Raw genomic sequence first — 22,801 nt, forward strand, 5'->3', positions numbered from 1 at the left:
CACAGCATGAGTGTGCATTTGACAAATCTGCAGAAATGACGTGACGCAATCATGTCAACATGGAGCAGAATTTCAAATGTTTCAAGCAGCTTGTTGAATCCCTGCCAACAAGAATGGACAAAGCTGTGTACGTGCAGATAACATATTAATCATCTTTACTGTTTGTTCTTTTCAATCTTCCCCGCTTGTAGTTGCACAACGAATTTAATGGCATAAATGTGAGAACGAAATTAGGTTTTTGTCACTTATTAAATAGCGTCCACCTTCTTTTCAAACACGCATCCTTACCCTGGATTATATTATCAAGATTATTAAATATCAGTAGATAATCGGCTTTTCTCATCCAGTCGGAACCAGCAGCAGCTTGTAACACTGACGCACTGCCATTAAGCAACCTGAAGGGAAATGATGTCTGGGTGTAATTCACTCATATTTATTCAAACTGCAAATAATCCACACATGACTTGAGTCTTTTTAATCTGCAAAACCAAATCTCATGGATTTCAGTAGAGTAGAATATCTTTGCTCAGTAGCACAGCAGAGAATGGTCCATTTCAACAAGACAGCAAAAGAGCACAGCAGTTATATGAAAAATGATTTCAGATGTAAAACAGAAGATAATGTCCTTGGGTTATGTTAGTTCCATAATTTATACTTAAGACTTATATTCAGGAATGTTTACAGACGTGAAATCAGCGTAACCTCAGCTCCAGTCTGGAAAAGACGAGACTCACTTTGACTAAACCGCTCAGAGGCTGTGTCAGGACAGGATTTAGTTTTGTAGAGGCACGATGCAGCTTCACTCACACCACAGTGATTTAGATTTCACCATCAGCTCACGCCTCCACTGAGGCTCCCCTTTGCTCTGACTGTGAACCCCCCCACCCTGACCTCTGCCCCCCAGAAATGTCCGTAATGAGTCTGTTCCTCTGGCTGTTGTGGTGTGTGGCTTGGATTGGGTAGAGTGTCACCATGGGGATCTCCAGAGGACACAGGACACATCTCAGCGGTCCAGCGAGCGTTTCTGGATGGCCTCGGCCACCACCGTGCGGAGAAGAGCGATGACAGAACGGGGGTCGTCGTTGCCAATCACAGCGCTGCCTGACACAATCATGTTGGCCCCTGCCTGGAGCAAACATGAGAATACACAAAATAAAGGAGAATATTATTGAGAGTTGTTTTTGGTGGCTGAATTAATAGGCTGTACTGTTTGTATTCATTACCTCTGCACACTTGTGAATGGTGTCAGGGCCGACTCCTCCATCTACTTCAATGTCCAATGAAGGGAACTGACTCCGCAGCCAGCTCACCTGGTCACAAGACACAGAGATTAAAATCTGCTGAGCACCATTTCTACTACACAATCTTCAGATATTAGAAGGATTGCAGAGAGACACAGGGCTGCAGGTTAAAGTACAAACATCCTCCTCCACCCAGACTGAAACACTAGTCAGACAAAGTCCTGTGATCTGATGTGGACAGTTACAGTGACGATACGCAATTTGTGTGTGGTTCTTACGTAAAATAACTGTTTCTGTGTGGTTTAGCAGAAATGTTTGTGGACCTCGAGTCTCACATCATTGTGACACTTTACACGACTCTTTCGAAACTTCAGTCTTTAACTTTAGAGTGTCTGATCTGCTCCACGGTTATTTTGACTCTGCTTTGCACTTTTTTTAATCTTGATTACATATCACAGACCAGGTCTAAACTCTTCATCCTCCTCTAACAGAAACGGTTTTCAATGCACTGAATAGAAGATGAGCCTGTAAATACAATCTATCATTTCATTTTTGTCCTAATGTTCAACTTGCTTATGCTTTCTCTTTTGCCTCTTTTGTTGCCAGTTAACTGTGCAAACTGTTGTCTTTTTATCAATGCACTGCACATGGGATACATCCTTTAGCCGGCACATGTAATGTTATGGTATACTTCCGTGAAAAGCAAAATATTGGCCATATAGATGATTTAAATGATACAAACGAGCAGCTGGTTATGTTCAATGTTTGATAATGCTGTTATTTAAGAGGAGCTGATTTACTGTTTTGTTCGATTTGAAGTTTAGTTTGTGTCTTTACCTTGGGCATCATGTCCTCCATGAACTTCTGTCCTCCAAAGCCAGGTTCAACAGTCATGACCAGAGCCATGTCGATTTGGTTTGCCCAGGGAGCCAGTTCCTCCACCGCTGTACCAGGTTTTATGGCCAAACCCACCTGCAATAATAATCACTCGTCAATAAGAGTCGTGATAAAAATCTCAGAAAAAATCTGCGTTTATGTTTAAATATATATATATTTCTTAATTCTCTTACTTAGTGACATTTTACATGACACCCTCTGCTGTGAGTTCAATTCTGCCTGTCGGGGGAGCAGAATCGTTTCTCACCTTCATGCCGCTCTCTCTTATCTCCTTGATGAGGTTTCCAGCGTTGCTCGTGGCCTCTAAGTGGAAAGTGTACTGGTTGGCTCCTGCTGCAGCCATGGGCTTCACCCACTGCTCCGGCCGAGACACCATCATGTGCATGTCTGCAACATCAACACTGTCACAGTTACTGCACGCCAACACACAGCAGAGCCATTCTTCGTTCAATCCAAACGGGATAATTGGGTTACATTGTAAAGTCAATTATACATGAGGGTGTTTTGTTTCTTGTCCTCACCAAAGAAGGCTTCCTGAACGCTTGACTTCCTCAGGCTCTCCACCATGGGATGACCAAATGTGATATTAGGGACAAAATGCCTTGAAAGGGAAACAAAACCAGACATTTAACACAACGCAGGTGTTGGGACATTTTCACAACTTGCTCAACAGTTGCAAAGTGCCGGAAGCTCATCTCTGCCTGTGAAAGGAGAAGAAGATGATGTCTGAATTTTGAAATTAAAAAGTCAAGACAGAAAGTTGTTATGAGAGACCAACTCATAGTTATGAAATAGTTAATCAAAAATATGAGATAGTAAGTCATTACTGTGTGTTGATAAGTATTTTTTTGAGATGCTAAGTCAGTATTTTTAGACACCAAGTCATTACTTTAAAATACTTATTCACTATTTTGAGATATTAAGTCATTATTTTGAGATATTCAGTTATTTTGAAATGCTAAGTTGTTATTCGAGATATTTAGTCACTGTTTTCAGAAACTAAGCCATTATTTTGAGATGTTTACTTGTTATTTTATGATACTAAGTCAAAATTTGGTAGATTCTAGCCAAGTATTTTGAGATACTAAATTTAAGATTATCAAGGTGAGATACTAAATAATAATTATTATTCATTATTTTGAGATACTAAGTTATTATTCTGAGTTTGTAAGTCATTATTCTGACATATTAAATCATTATTTTGAGATAGTAGCCCAAGTTCTTTTAGTTAGTCAATCATTATTTAGTTAGTTAGTAAGTCATTTGTTTTTTAAACCAACTCATTATTTTGAGTAACTGAGTTGTTACTTGAAATTATCAAGTTGTATTTCGTCACTGAGTCATTATTTTAAGATGCCAAGTTAGTTTAAATAACTGAGTCATTATTTTGAGAAAGTTTCTCATTAGGGTGACTCATCGTGTCTGATCTTTAATAACAAAGTGGAAGTGGTGGGCTTCCACACACGTGCCGCCTGGAGTAAGTGCAGAGGAAGAGGAGTGAGTCTGGCGGCAGGAGGAAGAGGTCAGTGAGTCTCTCGTGAGCTCAGGCTCATGTTTGACATGTTTGTAAAGACTCACTGACAAACAATTCAACCACAAACAGCCACTTATAAACACCAGCTCCCCCAGATTAACCTCTCACATGCTAACTTAGCTTAGCCAACTTTAGCTCTCTCTCTCTCTGTAGTGCTGAACTTAGACCGCTAGTCGTTAGCATGCTAGTTTATGTGGGGGGGGGGGCTAAGCACCGGTAGCACTGACCCGTCCATGACGTCCAGGTGCAGGTAGTCCGCTCCGCACTCCATCATCCGCACGCACTCGCTGCCCAGACAGGACAGGTCGCTGCTCAGGATGGACGGACCGATCTTCGCACTGTACGCCATGCTGCCTGTGTGTGTGTGTGAGTGAGGAGGCTAACACCAGCTACAGTTAGCCATGACACGAAGCACCACTTCCGCTGGTGACCTTCAAGGTAAAACCCACAGGGAGTCATCTAAAAGAAAATGTGAAGTTTAAAATACAAAAGTTCTCCTATGTCTTACCCAGAGGAGGGTTGTTTCACGTGAGCTACATTTGAAGCTGAAATAAATCAAAACAGGTCTGAAAAAAAGGCTGTGATAGATCATCTACAGATTATGGGATAGATTTGTAAATGTGTTTTTTATTGTTAATATGCAATTACGCTACTATGGAAAGCATTTGTAGCCATTATCTAAGAAAACCTATGCAATAATAATAATATTTAGTGTACATGTTCTGTTTCTATATTTCCTTGCATTATATATATATATAGTATGCAATTGTATGATAAAACATGTAACAATTAAATGATCATGTCATTTATTCCTGTTTTACTTTGACCATTTTATCTTCCACCATTTATGTCCAAAACGTTATCTAATTTTATATTTTTAATAATAACATTGCTAATATGAATTGATAAAATGTTCAAATATACAATTTACACATTCTCTGTCTTTACGTTCTGTTTTCACATTCTTCAACATCATTTTTCCTGCAGGCTCAAGAAGTTTTACTTTGAGGCTCATTTTTTTAAAAGCACCAGGTAACAGTGGGTAACTTCACAGTTGTTGTCTATTGACCATGTTCCCGGAATCACACGCTTCCTTCTTCAAACTGAGACAATGCTTACATTTCAACACTAGATGGCGCACATAGGTCATATACAGTCTGTATAGTATAGTAGATTAGAGCAATAAGGTCCTCTGACAGCATGTGGGGTAAAAACGGTGAATAATACTTTTACGTCTTTTGCACAAGAATATTTCTCTGCAGAACTTTAGGCTAAGACATTTTCTGTGAAATCATAAATCTGTGATCACAACCTAAAAATGTCACCTGGGTTGGATCTAGTATTAATAGGACCGTTTGTTGGATTACATAGGACGCGGTTTTGTAATTGGCATATTGTGTTTAGTAGGACAAACTTCTAGTGATGTAGGCCACTATGGAGAAGACATTGTTTTCTTTCTGTATTTTGCGCATTGATTGAGATTTCACAGACTTATTCTCATCTGTCCCCTCCATCTGTCTCTTTCGTTCTTTGACGTATTTATTTGAAAATATATGTTTGATAGTTCAATGGCCTCCGAGGAAAATGTTTTTTTCACAGATGGTATGTGAGGACACATGCAGACTGTAATAATATGAAGTTTAGATAAAAAGGGTTTATTGATAACAGCAGTTTGCTCGATCTGGATGGAGAACAGGTCAGGCCGCAGGGTTATTACTGTTCGCCAGAGACCTGTGATTCATATATTCCTCTAAAGTACGAACCAGAAATGTGGAAAAAATTATTAGTTGCACACTTTCCATGTGTTACCTGACATCAACTTAAAAACAAACCAATGACGAAATAGACCAAACAAAACGCAAAATAGTTATGAACAAACATGTTTTTTCAAATCATTTATGACTGTGATTTATGATTTAATTTTTACTGTTAGTTGAATCAAGGTTGTGTGGATAGACATAATGAAATATGCTTAAGTTTTAATCAGTCCCAGATGTCTCCGTATGTCTGCATGATTTATACGTAATGATATTTTAGCTCCCACAGTTCGGTGTCATCATTACTCCTCAGAGAGATAATGTTTCAGGTGCCTTTACGACACGTTTACAATTCTCCCTCCTCTGATTTGTTCGTCAGCACCTTGGACGCAGTCCACTGAGATGTTGTTATTTTATACAAGTGTGTGAGTAAGTTTCAGTGATTTATAAGGAGCAGAAGGCAGAGGTTTTTAAACAGCCTGTCTGCAGCACCCGGTCTGCTGAGCCCCGGCTCCCACAAAGACCCTCACTCATATCTCCAGATTGGCTAAACAGAATCTGGCATTTATGAGTTTTTGCCCACGTCCTCCATTACTGAGGCAATGATGTAAACGCTGGTGGCACGGTGCACAAGAAGATATGATATATGCAATCTTTGAGTGGGGTTGAAGCAAAGTAAGTTAGCGTTGCAGAGAAGTGGGGCCTCATGAGTCTCTGGGGAAGGTAGTGAAAAATAAAGCTTCAGGCTTTGATGGTCGTTTTGTGGAGCGGTGCCATAGCTGCGAGGGGCCGAGTTTGATTCATCCGTCCGTACTGTACAAGCTCCGCATGCTCCCTCTCTGTACAAAGTGTTTCTCTGATTCCTGTGGGTTGATAAGAAGATCCCTGCAGCTCATTCAATAATGAGTCACTTACTGGGACTATATTTAGAAATGTACGTGCGGGCCGATAGTCCACTTCCACTGGACCGATGCACTGCCCGACCTGATTGACGTGTTTGTGTTTAGTCTTTAATAGGCCTCATTCTTTTTCCTGCAGACGCCACCAGGACGCATTTGTCACCTTTACTGTAAACAGCTTAAGTGCTGCTCACATTATTTCAGTCGAGCCCAGGCTCCTGTTTACTGGAGGTCCCCATTAAAGACACCTTTTTTTGGGTTCGGTGCAGGAGGAACAACTTCGGAATGTGACTTGCAATCATTTTTAAGATGCTATCAAGCTGCTCTCTATAGCTCATTGTTGGCATATTCTCAATTTAAACACACTCCAGAACAGGCCTATAGCAGCGCTGTGCTGTCAAATATAATCACATAGTTTCCTGATGACACTGACGTGTATAGAAACAGAATAAGAGGGGTTTTCCGAAAGCACTATAATATGAAATGTAAACAAGAACTTAAATATTCTTTAAATACATATAACACAGTTCTCACGCACTGTCAAATTTCCCATTATTCTGAGTTGTATGCATTTATTCTTTATAGATCCTGTGCATTAAAAAGCAGCCTTTAATCCCTTAATTGCATTTTAAGTCTAGCCACTTTTAATTTGAATGGCAGAGAGCGAAAAACCCTTCACGGATTTAATGGCAGAAGTTAAAGAAATTATTTGGTTGATCAAGATACAAAAGTGTGTGTGTATGGGTGTGTGTGCTTGTCTTTCTATAGTTTGTGTGTGTCTGTGAGGACATTTTGACTTTGTGAGGACATTTTGACTGGTCCTCACAAATTTGAATGGTTGTTTGAGGGTTAAGTGTTTCATGATACTACATTGTTAGGTTTAGTTGGGATGGTTAAGGTGGTTAAAGTTAGGGTAAGGGGCTAGGGAATGCATTATGTAAATGAGTGTCCTCACAACTATAGAAGGACAAGTGTGTGTGTGTGTGTGTGTGTGTCTGCGCGCGTGCGTACGTACGTGTGGCTACTTCTTCACGGCTTGTGAAATACAGTGTTTGCAGCGTGATCCTAATGAGCTTGTGGATAAAAGATTTCTTGTTACATGCGTTCCTGCATCTCAGTCATCTGTGGAGACAATTAAAAAGCGTCTTTTCATCCGCTCGTTGGGACGCTCGGGAGCTGATGCTGATAAACGCTGAAGCTTAATCAATTCCATTCCCAGTCGACTGAATTAGTGTGTGTTCATTTTTCATACATATACAGGGTATAACTACATATGTTTGGAGTTTCAAGTTGCTGAACTGCCAAAGTAGTTTAGTGTCCTAGTGTGAGTGTTCTTCTTTTAAAGCAACACTATGTAACTTTTTTTTTAACCTTAAAATTGCAGCTTCAAAACTAATTTGATGCTACACTGACATGGAAAAGAGAGAGTGCTGCTTTCATTCCCACTCCTCGCCTTGAATACCTCTTTTTGCTCTTTGATCAGATACGATGAGACACCGCCATCTTGTGCATTTGGAGCCAGAGTCTTCACAATAAGGATTGGGGGATGGAGCCACACTTACGAGGTCTCATCATTGCACACACTCCACCAGTCAGTCTCAGCTGTAGATCATGATGTGTCAACCCATTCTTATAGCATCAAGTAAGTCATTAAAACTAAACTTATCTGACAAATTAGCAGTTGAACAAATATCAATGTATTAGGAACGACCTAAAATGGCAGAAACCATCTTTGAGAAAACAAATTTTAAACTGCTGCCAGCCACCAGGGGGCAATCGAGATGCTTCACTTTTGGTGAGCTGTCATGACGCCCATCTTTATATACAGTCTATGGATATGACCTCCTGTGAGAAATGTTTAACTGACTTATAGTCGCAGCTTAAATTACCACAAGTTTAAGAGTAATGCTGAACTATAGCTTACTTAAAAAATATAAAATGAGGAGTCATTAAAAAACAGTATTTATCTCCAAAATTCACGAGGACATTTTACAAATATTCTGACTATACAGTTTGGTGTATTTGTTACAGCACAGCTCTTCTGGTTCAGGGGATCATGGGTAGCATCCATCCTTCACTTGTGTTTCAGTTCAGTGAGTGGGACGACACAGTCAGCGCTCGAGTCAACAGATTGATACTTTGTTTTTTCTCTGCACAAAAACACTTACTGGCTGTTGCTCAGTAGAAGTTACATAGTGCTGTATTAAACTAATATTTGTTTCCTCACCTCGGTGTTGCCACAGGGGTTCAGGCCTTTTTGTTTTCACTGAGTTGGCAGTGACTTCACCGGCGCTTTCACTCGTGTCCCTGGGGGTTTAGATTTAAACATTTCATAATAAACTGCTACACAGCAGTGAGTTTTCAACATGTTTGAACTCGTCTAACAGTTTTTTGAAGTGCATCATTCGCCAAGTATGAGTAAATTATCTAGTATCTACTGTTTCAATTGAGAACGTATACGTACCAAAAAACCCAACAACATCCTATGTTAGAATTGTTAATCTGCAGAGGAAATGCTGTGTTGATTTCATATGGGAAGGAATTCCTGTGTGTGCTAAGTGATCTTCAAGATGTGTACATTTGTATTCAGCAGTATATGAGCTGTAACCTGGGGTAAGTTGGGCTCATCTGACCTTTAACCTCTGCAACAGAAGACAGGAACAGGAACGGAGACACGACGTGCTGCTGCTCTTTTCTCTTTTTTTCTTTTTTCCTGGGCAGTTGTTGATTATTAAGAATTTGGTTCGACTCCAAACTTTTCATGTATTATCTTGATTGAAACCTTCCGCCTGCTTCCTGCCTGCAGCTGACTCCGGCCTCCTGAGCAAATAGATAGCGATAAACCAAGCGTCCTTTGATGGTCGGAAGGAGAGTGCGGAACGTGTCCTTGCAGCCTCTCCCTTCCTGGGCTTTATGTCATCGTGGTCGGGGTCCATACGTGGGGAGGAAAGGGTGGGACGCGTTCTACCTTTTCTGTTTTCATGTTTCTCCTCCTGCCAAGGTGGGGTCAAGAAGAGAATGTTTGTGTACTTTTTAAGATGCTCGACGGGGAAACAGGTGAGTATCTGACGGTGGGATGTGTGTATAGATGGAGGATTAAACAAGTTCATCCGCTCTTTACATCCTTTACATCCTGTAAACTGTGACTTTATAGGCTGACGGAGCAGAGGGAGGTAGAGAAAGTAAGACGAGGAGAAAAATGATAGAAATCCGAACATTGGATCAATTCAGAATATACTTTCCCCTTGAAAGTGTCTGTAACTGTTATGCTGTCAATATGCAGCTGGACCTTATTAAACTGTTCACATCACAACTCAAAACACATCTGTTTGTATCACGCTACCACATAACATCGTGTTCATCCCTCACTGATCAGATTTAACATTTGTTTTTCCTTCTAGTCTCTTGTGTTCACATTTGTTGAGCTATCAGCTTTCTATGCCTCCTAACCAGGTTTATAACCTTGGTTTTACTTTTGAACTATTCTCGTGTCCCATATGTTGTATTCATTGGTGTTTGTGTCTCCTAATCTCATTGTAACGCTTGGTTTTACTTGAATTATTTGTGTTTTTTTATTGTAAGGTGTCCAAGACCCATCGCCTGCAATGATTAACCACGTAAAAATGAAACTTTGGACCCTGGAAAACTAAAGCTGAAGTCTTTGTTTGTGCTGCTTGAGCTGTGGTTGCAGCTGCATATTTATTTTAGTGTGTATTTGGATATCTTGTGCCAGGCAATTAAAAGCACATAAAAATAAAGTCAGAAATCAGTCGAGCGGAGCTTTAATATCAACATATTCACGCTGTCACATGTTTTCTTGCCCCATGACAAATCTGCAAGTGTCATCAGCTTTACGTCCATTATTTAAACAGCGTTAAATCGATTTGTCCTGTGGCTCGTATTCTTTGACTTGACCTCAACCTAACTGCTCTGACCACAACACACTTCAGAGCACTATAGTGGCTGGCATTTAACAGTAATAGCCTCTGCCCTCTGGGGAGAAGTGGACCCTTCCAAAAGTCATAAATTAGTGCTTTACGATGGACAAAGTGTCACTTCAAAAGACCAGAAATTGGACCACAGGGGTGCTGGTTCCATTTCTAAATGACAAGATGAAGTGATTAAAAAAACCACACAGATTTATTCAGAATTGTTATTTATTTAAGACCTGTAGCCCACTGAGTCAGTTTACTTGAGGAAAGCTTACCTCCCGACGGATTTAATCTTTAATATGTGAAGATTGTGGATGCTGAAAAAAGCCAGGTTTAATATTTTCTCACAACATGTGCTCGCAGAGTGCAGGGTTATCTTTATGAAAACAGGAAATCCATTTCTAATAAAACAGCCTTTTGAGCTCAGACAGTCTGAGATTTATTTATATATTATGTATTATATTTATTCATTCATATTCAAGCTGGTATAATCCTCTATTTGGCATCATTTCCTTTGTGCTGAACTCTATGTTATGTTCAAATAAATAATGAAATAATGTAGTAAAAAAATAATTCAAATATATCCTTTTTTCACTTTTTATCCTTTACTTTTTTAAAGTATAAAAAGGATAAAGGATAAAAAGTTTGCATTTGATGCCTGTTTAATCTTATCTGGCAACAAATCTGAAAGTAAGAGGTTATTTGTCTTATGTGCAGGTTGAACTTTACAGAGCATTTCTCTGCAATAAAGACACACATGTGCAGAAACTCTTTGGCACAGAGGGTCCATCTCTTTTTTGAGAAAATAAACCAGTTGCAAGAAAAAAAGTGAGAACAAAACTGCTGTATCACATGATCCCAGTAGGAGCATGAACCTTTACCCCATCTGGTGTCTCCAACAGCTGTTGGACCCACTGCGGAGAGCGCTAAAGAGGCGAGCAGCATCAATAATATTTTCTCGAAATCCTCGTCCTCGCATTAAGAGTCATTCGGGGATTTCAACACTGCAAGAAAAGTAACACAGATGGAGTCACATGAACTACAAAGTCCAACATTGACACTGTGAGACGTTATCAGTTCAAACTTAAAATCCGTTTAACTGGCAGAGGAAACAAGTCTGCTAAAAGTTGAAGGGTATTGTTACAATAAGTTTTCAATCCTAGGGAGATTTAACAAATTGAGAGTTGGCATGTTGCTCAGGATCTTATAGCTGTCTGGAACTTCACCCACAAGCAAGAAACTTCAGAAAGTTTGTTCTAAAATACTTAGGAAAGAAGAAAATTTACTTTACTTAAAATTTACTGTACTTAAATACATTATGTATGTATCTGTTCTTCACTCATTTAGATTTAGTTTGTGATACTTTTCACTTTCCACTACATTTATCAGCAAATATCTGTACTTTCTACTACACTACATGTTTACGAAGCATAGTTACATGTTCACAATGGTTTTTTAATATATTTGTAAAACTAATGAATAACAAGAGGGAATTGATCCACTGAACCAATCAGAGCGGGCAGGTGACATTAGACTCCGCCTCCTGCAGCAGCAGAATCATTGGTGAAGAAACACAGCCATAATGATGTTACAGACTGTTGCATTGTGGGAATAGACTACACTCGGAAGGTACTTCTTAATCTTTTCATTAAATTTGTACTTTTTAATACTTTGAGCATATTGAAAAGCAAGTACTTACTTTTGCTCAAGTTGAAAAGTTAATGTGATACTTTAACTTTAATACATTTTTGTCTATTTATTTGTACTTTTACGTACGCAAAGAGTATTACTTCCACCAATTAAAGGTGAAACAAAAAAATAGTTAGCGCTTCAGCTGGAACTTTAACTTCCCCTTTTGTCATTTGTTTGTTTGTTTTAGTATTTTTATTAGATGAGCGTGTGACTCAGATAATGTCACTTAGAATCAGGCTATTTCAGAGGCAACCATCCATCAATAATAAATGTCAGGCTTTCAAAATAAGAGAGTTGTGGCTTTCTCTCCTGGTTCCCCTTTGTTAATCAAAGTAACCTTTGTGGTTTCAGGAACTCTCACTGATATACTTTAATAACTACAGGGTGAAATTAATATGTATATAATAATAGTAATAATTCACAATGTAATACAGCCATGTGACATGACACACTGAGCTATTGTGCAACACCTTGCTGTTTATCTTAAAAAAAGACAAAGGGCCATATGAAATGATATCAGCTCTGAAATGCAATAAACAGCAAATTTATGGAGGCCGTCTCTGTAAGAACATCACACCATGGATTCCTGTTCAACTCTACACCCTCTTCATTCTTGGCAGCGAAATGTGTGTGTGGTTGCCAGGGGAAATTGCTCATTCCATTATAAAAGGGACCCATGTGAGCTATTCCATAGACTTCCATACACATCCTGACAAAGTGTTGTCCCTCTGTCCAATTAACCTCACACAGAGAATGGCCGGAAGTGAGCGCGGGAGTGTGATGGGTTACGGCCCCCTCGAGACGGAGACCTTTGAGAGCACCTCATTAACGTCTCGACCATCCGAGTGATTTCGTTTAGCCTTTAGATATCCTTTGAGGTATTTGCTCTTCTTTTATTCAGCCTTTCCTGCTGCTGGTTGGCAGCATAGAAGGATAATATTGACTTTACTGATGTGTTTTTGTTTGTATGGGAATGCTCCAGGCTTTGGCTGGCGCTGGCCTCTTCGAGTGGCTTACCAGAGGGGTCGGGCAGATAGCCAGCATGTACAGTACCGCAGAGAATAATGGACTCAGCTATACTGGTCTGCTCATCAGGGGGAAAAAATCTCCTATACAAGATACAACCTACTATACTTTGGGTTAGCGCACATGCATTTAGCCATAATACAATAACTGCATTTAAGTCACTGCTGTCCATGAAATGCAAGTAGAGGAGTTTAATAGATTTCAGCGATTAATGGAGCAAAACTTTTGGTTTCCTGAAGTCTGAGTGAAGTGAACTCCACAGAGGGATGTTCACGTGTAACATCGTCTTCACCAGGAGTCGTCAAATGGCATTGAGAAAGAGGGAGAGAGCGAGAGAAAGAGAAATGCATGGCTCGTAGCTGAGGTGCAAGTATCAGCGGGCGCTCGGCCAGCAGATTCCATGAGCTGCACTCCATCAACAGGAATGGAGGCACGATTAGGGAGTTCTACTATAAAAAAAATAAATAAATAAATCCACGCGAGCCTTGACAAATCTTTTTTCTTACTAATGCAGAAACTATCCGAGAGACGCTGGCAGGATTGGAGAAGATCCACCCAGCGATGAAGCTTAGTTAAAGTAACAAATCAATGTTATTTTTCAAGCTGTGACAGGATGTTCCCTGATTAGGTTATATATGGTCGGGCAGGGGCGAGTAGAAGCTGTTAGAGCTTCATTAGGGTGGATTTTCCATAAGTAAAAGAACCAGTCCTGTGTTTATAACTCATTTAATTACATGAGTAACCTTGAAACTTGAAGGTTAACTTTTCATCTTTTATTACAGCAGTTGTTTTTCTAACGAATATTTGAAATTGTGAGGTGCAAAGAAAAGGTTAATAATGTGGGGGGAAAAGCAGCTTGTGTACTTTCTATCTTTCTTCTAACTTGGATGATTTAAAACTTATTTTTAGGGCTGGGAGATTGAGCTTGAAAAGAAATTTCAAGAACAATATCAATAATTGATCATTTCAATAATTAACAAATAAATAATCACAGTATAATTTTTGTCAATAGCAATGTAACAACACTGCAATTCTGATCGATTTGTTTATGCATCGTGCAAGTAGGTACAGCAGGAGGTATAACACATCGGTGAACTACCTCAGAGTCTTAAAACTTACAAGAAACAATAATGTACATAATTTTGGGCCTTATCGCCCAACCATACTTTCCAATGTAATAAACATTTTTATTTAGAATTTTTGGCTGGTTTTGACCAAGGCTAACTGTGTTCCCAGTCTTTGTACTAAGCTAAGCTAACCGGCAGCTATTGCATCAATATTAACCATACAATATGAGAGTGGTATAGCAAGTTTGAAATAATCTAACGCTAAGAAAATGAATATGCATCATGTCCCAAATGTCTACGTTTTAGTTTGAAAAACATTGCAGTACTGAATGCACGACTAAAATCACCATTTAACCTTCTATAAACTTAAAAATACTGGAACATTCCTCATGAAATTCATTATGTCATCTAAATAAATACCCTTTTGTTTTGTTGGGAAAAAAAACCTTGTTTGTTCTCTTAAAAGGAATTCTGATGTTAAAATTGATATTATTTTCATTTTGTTTTTCTGCTTCCAAATATATTATCATAATGCAAGTCTTGTTAGGAGACCACACGCATTCTGCAATGTTTCCTAGAAGACCTGAACACTATAAACAAACAAAATACCTTTACAAATGTAAGCTCTTATGTAACAATGTGATGAAGCCGAGAACAAGCAGTAACAACCACAATGGTGCTCGGGATGACTTTGGTTTATCTCGCTCCGTATCTGTAGCTGTCAGGACAGTCGTGTAAATTTGACTTGTGCATTCCTGTGGTATTAAGACATTCATGGATCCCTGGCAGGAATTTCCCCTGCATGGCCCTCGCTGTGTTTTCTCTGCCATGTCCCTGCCGTGCCTCTGGAGGTGAGGTAAAGTTCAACCTCACCAAATCTGGAATCTGAAAGAGCATCTTTATTTTTCAGGGATACATGATGTTTCTCCACACTGCTCTTGGCACTCGTGTCGGCCAAAAACTGTACAACACCATTAGATTCAAAGCCTCTCGCTATTAACTATTTTGTTTACTTTGGACAGGCTCCTGCAATTATAATCAAACCTGTCTCTGTGTGTGCGCGTGCTTGTGTACTTTTCAACACTGGATCTCCCAGTCGTCACACACTCATCAGTGTGCAGTGCGGACACACTGTGGGGCCAATGCAGGCCCAAACCCGCATCGGTAAAATTGTGCAGTGACACATTGCCACATTAAATAAAATTATACTAAATTATTACTAAACACACAAACTCTTCTATTAAAAACCTTGCCTCTGGATGGGGATTTACAGTCCTGAGGTGAAGGAGAAGGTTGTTTTGTTCCAGCAGCAATCACACAAACAGAGCACTTTTATTTCACTCATTTTATTTTGAAATGCATAATGCTAATTTGTATGTTTTATTACATTTTATCATGCCCTGTCTGTGCTGTCTGTAACATGTCTGTCTAACGGATGCCTCTTTCTCAAACTGCAAAACAAATCAAGGGGAACAAATAAAGTAACTTGAACCTGATTGTGGCAAGATTTTAGCCACACATGTTTTTTCACCCTCTGCAGTGGGATACGTTTTTCTAACAATGGGCAGGATTCAAACCAGACACTGCCCCACCCGCACATAAAGGTCATCAACAAACTCACCAAGACACAAAGTCCTCTTCACACTAGGAGCTTCTAAGTACTCTTGTACTTCGTAATTTACTGAGCTTCACAAGGACTGAATTCATAACCTCAAACCTTCCAAGCTGTCCTCATTTGGCTCGGGGTCAGACAACAGACCCTTTTTTCCAGAGCCTTTGAATGTTTGCTTTTGGTGCTGGACTTTAAAATTCACCGCAGAGTGTGATGATCAACCCAAAGAGCTCAGAATTCCAGAGCAGTCCTTTTACTTCCTCAACTGTTTGAACAAAGACATTTGAGCACCATTTTTGTTTGAGATTTTGATTCGTTGCTGTTGACGTTGGACTTCAAAATGCAATGCTTCGCACAAAGATCAAACCCACAACCGGAAGCTATAGACCAGTCATTTTGCTCTCCGATCTCACCAGTTATGCTCACTATTTTTTTAAATAATAGACTAGAATCTTAGACTTCAAACCACAACAAATAGCCTTTCCACTCACAAAGGTGGTCCCATTTTTTCCCCCTTTTGGACATCATCACCTAAAGGAAATAGTCAAAAGTTCAAAGGAAAGAGTGCACCAGTCCTTCCTTAAATAGATCATTTTATATTAGGGGACATCTTGTAACTTGTGAGATTTTATTTCTATGTGTTCAACACCCAAAGTGAAGACTCAAAGGCTCTAGCTCATAAAAGAAAGATGAAAGACTGAAAATAAAAATGGAAATGGAAATGGATTCTGGAAAGTCAAGCCAATGCGGAAGTGCCAGAAACCTCCTGTATATTCTCTCCTCCAGCAGAGGGTGACTCCACTGGTTGCAAAAAATATGTCAGTTTCTATAGAAGTCTATGAGAAAAGGAGCCAAATTCTCACTTGATTTATCATGTCAGTAAACATTTTCCCTATGTGTTTTATGGTATAAATTATGGTCCCACTTAGAGTTAAAGAGACAATAAAGACTTCAAAGTGGCAGCTCGCAAACCAATGAGTGACGTCACCGTGGGTTGACACCTGTGGTTGACACTTGAGAATGACCCAATGGCTCTTAGTGTTGTTGCTATTTCTGAAAATCAGAAATCAAAATCTCCGGCAACTTATTCAATTTTGATCTTTGACTTCCAAAGGACATACACAAAAGGTTGGTACGTTAAATTGGGTCGGGGGGTGTTTGGACGTTTTGAGGTCAAAGGTTCAATCACTGGGACGCTCGCTGAACTTTTTGTGACCAGAGAGAAGAGTCAAAGTCTCCAAGAAATGAAGCTCAGGTGTGCTCTGTTAAATTGCTCAGGGAATTAGAGGACCACCAAGTGTTGGGTTTGATCCTCACTCGCTGCATAGTCCAACTCCTAGAGTAAACACACAGGCTCCAACAAATCAAGTCAAGTGTCTTTTCACAACTAGCTCAAGGTGTTAAAACAGTTCACTCGCTGAATTATGAAGGCCAACATAAAAAGACTAAAGAAATACGGCTTAGGACTGCCTGTCTGACCAAATGTCTGAGGTTGTTGGAAGATTGTACAAGAACTTTGAGGTTGTGGGTTAAATCAATAGTGAATTTAAATGAAACATAGATGAAAGATTAAAGGCCTCTTACAAAGTGAATCGAGTGTCTCTGACCAAACAACTTGGTGCGTTTGAAGACTGCTTTGCACTTCTGAGGGTGAGTGCTCAGTCCACTAAAAGTTTTCAAGTATAACTAGAAAATGGCTGCAAAGTGCTCAGAGAAAAGCTCTGATTGCAATCAGTAGCTTTTGTTGGGTTGCATGAGTACATAAATGCCGGTGGAGTGACGGCTGCTTCTGTCTGTCTGCCTGTTTTTGTCACGTGGAGCATTAAAACCAATACCTCGTTGATAGAACACCCACTTACCCTCTCTTACTATTTCTAAGAGAAGAATACAAATGCTTGTTGGCAGTTATATCACAAAAGAAGACCTTGATTTGACCAGAGGTAGCGATCCATACTTGGCCTGCGTAATCCGACACTGTTGTTAAGGTAGGAATGCATGCGAGTGTGTCTCTGTGTGTCTGTGCGGGTTTGTTTCACACTGGACCTACAGTGGATCTATGTTAAATCCTTTATATAGAAAGACATAATGTGCGGTTCAACAAAACTCTGAATATATAAAGGACGAGGAGACCGGTTGGAATGACTATGGTAGTGACCACTGGGGGTATCACTTTACTGCACAGACAAAGAACATGAGACACCTGTGAATAACCTCTTCAAAAAAAGTTGAGATTCATGTCATTGCCTTAGCAACATTTCAATGTTCTCTGCTGGACTTTTTTTCCACAAATAACAGCTTGTTGCCATTGGGGGCTAATTTCCATCATTCTCTTCGGTGCCGTCTCCAGGCTGTGTTCCCCAAGTGATTTATGGGTAAACATAGACTATAATCGAGCTCACCTTGACTGCGTGAGGTTGTGTGAAAATCTTCCATAAGCGTCTGGCATATTCAGTGACGGCCAAGATCAGGAGAAGGGAGACATGGATTGAAAGGGTGAGACTCTGCCTCATTCCCGAGGGGCAGTGGTAGATATCACGTCCAGATGTGTCTGCAGGTTAGAGTGGACACTATGATCGCTTCCTTCTGTGCCCCGAAGCTTTACTGCTGCTGCTGCACAGAATCATACTGCTTGGAAAGAAAAATTGAAGCATCCCGGCTGGTCTCTTTTAAAGCATTTACAATCAATATATTTCTATTAACAATGGACCTCTGTAGTCACAAGTACTTCCCCTCTGGTCTATAGTTGTTTTTTCTATATCTCTATACTGTTTTTGATTATTTGTTGGGCATTTTCCACAAAAAAAACCTAAAAACCTTTTATACACTACCCCTACTGCACCACATGCTCCTTAGTTGTCAGATTAAGCGCCAACAAACTAATCCATATAAAGTCTTAGGGCAACAATCCTCCAGTCAGTGCTTATGGGGAAAAACAATGTCAAACAAATAGTAATAAAAAGGAAATGGGCTGATACCAGTCTATCATTCAATGGCAGATGTAGGGCATGTGCTGTCAAGATATTGAAAAGAAGAAAACCCATGTGCAACGCCTTTTTGATGAAGTACAGGGATGAAGCCGGCACCTTTGTTCCAGAGATAAATGCTATGTACACACCATAGATTGTATAGAACGATGAACGACGTGTCTCGACTTCTTCCTGTTGTGCAAAAAACGCTATTGACGTCATTTTGAGCCCTAGTCTGCACAGTATTGATCATATTGTGGAGAGATGGTATCAAGATCTCTCAACACACTCGATCAATAGTAAGTCTCAGTTGTCAATCCCATGGAAACCAAAAGAAACGAAGCTTACTGGAAAAACATTATTGCTTGACAGAAACCATCTTTGAGGAAAAGGTTATTTGATGTGAACTTTGACTTTTTAGTTTTGCCCATGTCCCATCCAATAACACAGAGGAGGCAAACTTTGTGACATATACTGCTGCCAGCCACCAGGGGGTGATCAGGATGATTTGGCTCCTGTTTTTGGGGAGTTGTCATATTGCCCATCTTTATAGTCTATGGGATACACGCCCAACATAATGTGTGCATGTACTGACCATTTTCAAACATCCACAAATATACATTTTACATAAGAAATCCTACGTAAAACCTCCAGTATCATGACTCTCCTCGGACTGTTGAAGTTTCCTTTTACTTTTTATTTTTGTACTTTATCCTGCTCCAGAGGCTGATTGAATTTGTGTGCACACTTCTGCTTCTATTTACAAGAATGCTGGAAGAGTTGAAAATAACTAAATCATGAAACATGATGTAACCAGGCAAAAGTTTACACGTTACACACACAGACATGTATATGATGACTTACTTGTAGAATCAGTACTCCTGATACTCCCCCTGCTCAGAGGACTGAGTTTTCTTCAGGCAGCAAGTGACAGCTCTGTCAGGACTCCTCTTACTTCCTGACTGTGAACGGAATGAGGTAATGCTGAACACTATTTTTTCCACTGCAGCTCAATGTTCCTGAAGCCAAACCGTCAATCTCTTTATCGCACCTTCATCATGCTAACGCTGCATCATGGCACACACCCAGATATGAGATTATGCACCATCGATATATTTTTTTTTCACCAGAGAAGAGTTAGGGCCGCCACCTCCCACAAACCCTGGTAGCAAAATATTCACAACACAAGCAAATACTCACATACTAACAACAAAAGCAAGTACTCACAACACAAGCACATACTCACAACATAACCAAATTCACACAACACTACCAAAGGCTAATAATATGCACGAGATAAATGCTAGGTTAAAAGCATATATTTGCAAATAACATATCTAATTCATGTGATCACAATCTCATTTTCCAACAACACTGAGGGATAGCCAACTTTTGTCCTTCACAAGAATATATGGCAAAGAGGATTAAAGCCCATGAAACAAACAGACAAGCACATAAATCAAAAAGCGAAAAAAAACACAGCCGTACCCAGTAGCCACAAAAATAATCCTCATGTTTGTCCTTCAGTGCAAACTTTGTTCTTCATAACGGCGAGATAAGATAATGATCTCTGCCATTTAAGAAGAACCAGGTCATGGGAACAGGATCAGTGAAGAAGAACCTGAACATACATTAAAGTGCACAAAGTCCCATGACTGATGCTAATGGAAGAGCAGAGTTGATAATGTTTCTGAGGCCTGCACGCCATGCAGTCATTACACCTCAACTCGTGAGTAAAACAGGCTGAGGTTGTTGCGTGGAAGCGCAAATCCACAAGTTGACAGAGATATTCTTTTAAATACTACCTTAAAGCCCACCTTAAGCCTTTTTATGAGTAAGTGTAAACACTGCTGCCACATGTTTTCAGCTGGCATGACATGCACGCACGTTTCCAGACAGGCTCGCACGGGCGGGGATTGCACACATACGCTCAGGCACATCTGCCGAACACAAGTCCTGATTAATGTGTGTAGAAGTTTGAAAGAAAGGGGCTGAGCCTTTGATATCTGTGTATCTGTGTTTTCATTACAAGGCCACCTACTCAGCACTATTTATACACTGTACTACAAACATAATCCGCATAGTGGGAGAAGCGGGAGGAGAGGAAGAGTCTGGTGAGATCGGGTGCAAAGTAGAGGGGAAAATGTGTGAGGATTTAATTAATAATGCGGATTAGCGACTGAAAATAATTACGCAGGGTAATGACAGAGAGGGAGCTGAAGTATTTAAGCTTTGAACAATGAGAAACGGCTTCTGATCGTGTCCCTGCAAGTGACCTGTGTTTTATGTTTGTTTGTATTTGTCCACTCCTGGAGGTGGTCTGTGTGCGTCCAGTCTGTGGCCTGGTGTGGATCAGGTTCGCTGCCCGTGTGTGTGTCCCGGCCACGGACCCCGCACCCCCCTTGGTGGGCCGGCGTGATGGATGATGCCTGGAAGCTCCAGAGCTGCAGTGTTTTCATGTGAGTGCTGTCTGAGCACCTTCTAGACAGTTACGGATGATGGATGGATTTGGAGTTTGTGTGCATATGTGTGGATGAGTTTGGGTGTAAATGAATGACAGCCCGCTGATGACTGTTGTGTTTCAGGTGTTATTCTAGCATTATTGATTATAGGGTGACAGACATGTGAAGCAAAGCTATTTAATACTGTAGCGGAGAGAGCGCTGAAACACATGCCTACACACCTCCTCCCTTAAAGACGTGTTTGTTCAAACCCCCCACTTCTCCTATAGAGTTACAAACCATATACCAAGGGTAGGATGGAAGGCCCAGTTTGGGTTGCAGCTTTTACTTGTGACACATTGACCTCAATGAAAATGTTCATCCATCAATCCAAAGCACAGACGGGTATGAGTTTACAGGCCTGAACAAAAAACACGTACAAAGCCGGAGAAACTAAATGTGATTGTTTGTCTTTTATGCAAAGTTTAGCTGGAAAAACCCTTATGATCCGTGATGAAACACGACTGGGTCTGTTTGGCTGAACTGAAGCACAGTGTCACATGGAGCTAAACACGGACTTTGGCTTTTTAACAATAAAATTCTTACATAACAGAGCTAACATGGAGATGCTAAGTGGGTATAATGTTTACCATGTTTATCATCTTACTTCAGTGTTTTAGGTTTAGCTTTGAAGGTGTTTGGCTATGAAACAAAATAAGAATGATACTCACAAGAGCATAAACCTCTGCCAAGGCCCAACAGAACTCAGAACAGATATTTGGCCTCTGAACACGCCTGATTCTTTCATCAACATCCACAAATCATTCCCTGGGAAATAGTTGAAAATGTCAAAAATCTTGTATTGGTAAAGAGAGTGAAAAAAACTCTCTTTCTTGGCCCATGTCCCATCTTTCCAGCAGTTTCCATGAAAAGCCTTTCGGTAGTTTTTGTGTAATCTTGCTCACAAACAAAGACACAAATGGACAGAGGCAAAAACATAATGGCGGAGGTAATACATTTTGACCTGATGATGATGAGGGGATCTTTCAATCCTTAGTACAATTCCTCCTGATGGGGACATATATATATATACGTACCAAATTTGAGTCTCAATATAATGGTGGTGTCAAGGGGAAAGTCACCAGTTTCATTGTAATTCATCCTTCTGGGACCATTAATTTCATTAATCCAAGACTAGATAATTCAATCTGGACTAAAGTGGTGAACCCAAAAAACAGAGCAATGCCAAAAGCAGGCTAAAACAAATAAGTAATGGAAGGTGAATTAATTTAATTTGCAACTAATGTATGTTTTAGTGTGAGATTAAGTTTGAGATAGAATCTAAATCTGGATGTTTGAGTTGCACACACACTCTAGGGTAGAAGTAATACACTTCATGTCTGTGACGAGCAAATCAAAAGACGTCAAAAATGAAAGTGCCTCAAAACTGTATGCTCTTCTGTAGTTTTTATTCCTTTCATGTTTTTCCGTTTCTTCTTGTCCTGAAGGGATCTTCCTTCATTGAGGGAGTTTCCACTCAAATTAGAGAGTCTTACACTCAATACATACTTTCCTTCTATTTCTCGTTCCATCCATCTCTTTTGGCTCCAAGGTAAACATCAGAGCTAAAGAAAGGCTTGTTGAAATCTTTGTCTTTTACTTGACAAATGCTGATTATTTTCATATCTTATCATTTCAAGAGCATTATTGTAAACAAACTAAAATAATAAAACATTT

The 22,801-nt window shown here is 39.9% G+C and overlaps 1 protein-coding gene across 1 annotated transcript; it reads right to left on the bottom strand.

The window, feature by feature from the left end:
• Positions 1-460: 460 nt before the first annotated feature.
• On the bottom strand, positions 461-4,079 carry rpe (ribulose-5-phosphate-3-epimerase). The gene is made up of 6 exons (XM_035174507.2): positions 3,900-4,079; positions 2,660-2,739; positions 2,386-2,525; positions 2,079-2,213; positions 1,224-1,310; positions 461-1,126 (listed from the first exon to the last, which is right to left on the bottom strand). The coding sequence occupies exons 1-6, from the start codon at positions 4,019-4,021 to the stop codon at positions 1,004-1,006; spliced, it is 687 nt and encodes a 228-aa protein (XP_035030398.1). The 5' UTR covers positions 4,022-4,079; the 3' UTR covers positions 461-1,003.
• Between the last annotated feature and the right edge of the window lie 18,722 nt (positions 4,080-22,801).

Source organism: Hippoglossus stenolepis, chromosome 13 (genome assembly GCF_022539355.2).
Source record: "Hippoglossus stenolepis isolate QCI-W04-F060 chromosome 13, HSTE1.2, whole genome shotgun sequence".
In the NCBI taxonomy this organism is placed as follows: domain Eukaryota; kingdom Metazoa; phylum Chordata; class Actinopteri; order Pleuronectiformes; family Pleuronectidae; genus Hippoglossus; species Hippoglossus stenolepis.

Coding starts and splice junctions, on each gene's coding strand:
- rpe (XM_035174507.2), bottom strand. CDS start 4,021: ATGGCGTACAGTGCGAAGATCGGTCCGTCCATCCTGAGCAGCGACCTG. Junction 2,740..3,899: donor CACCTGGACGTCATGGACGG/GTCAGTGCTACC, acceptor TTCCCTTTCAAG/GCATTTTGTCCCTAATATCA. Junction 1,311..2,078: donor TGGAGGACATGATGCCCAAG/GTAAAGACACAA, acceptor TCTTGTGACCAG/GTGAGCTGGCTGCGGAGTCA.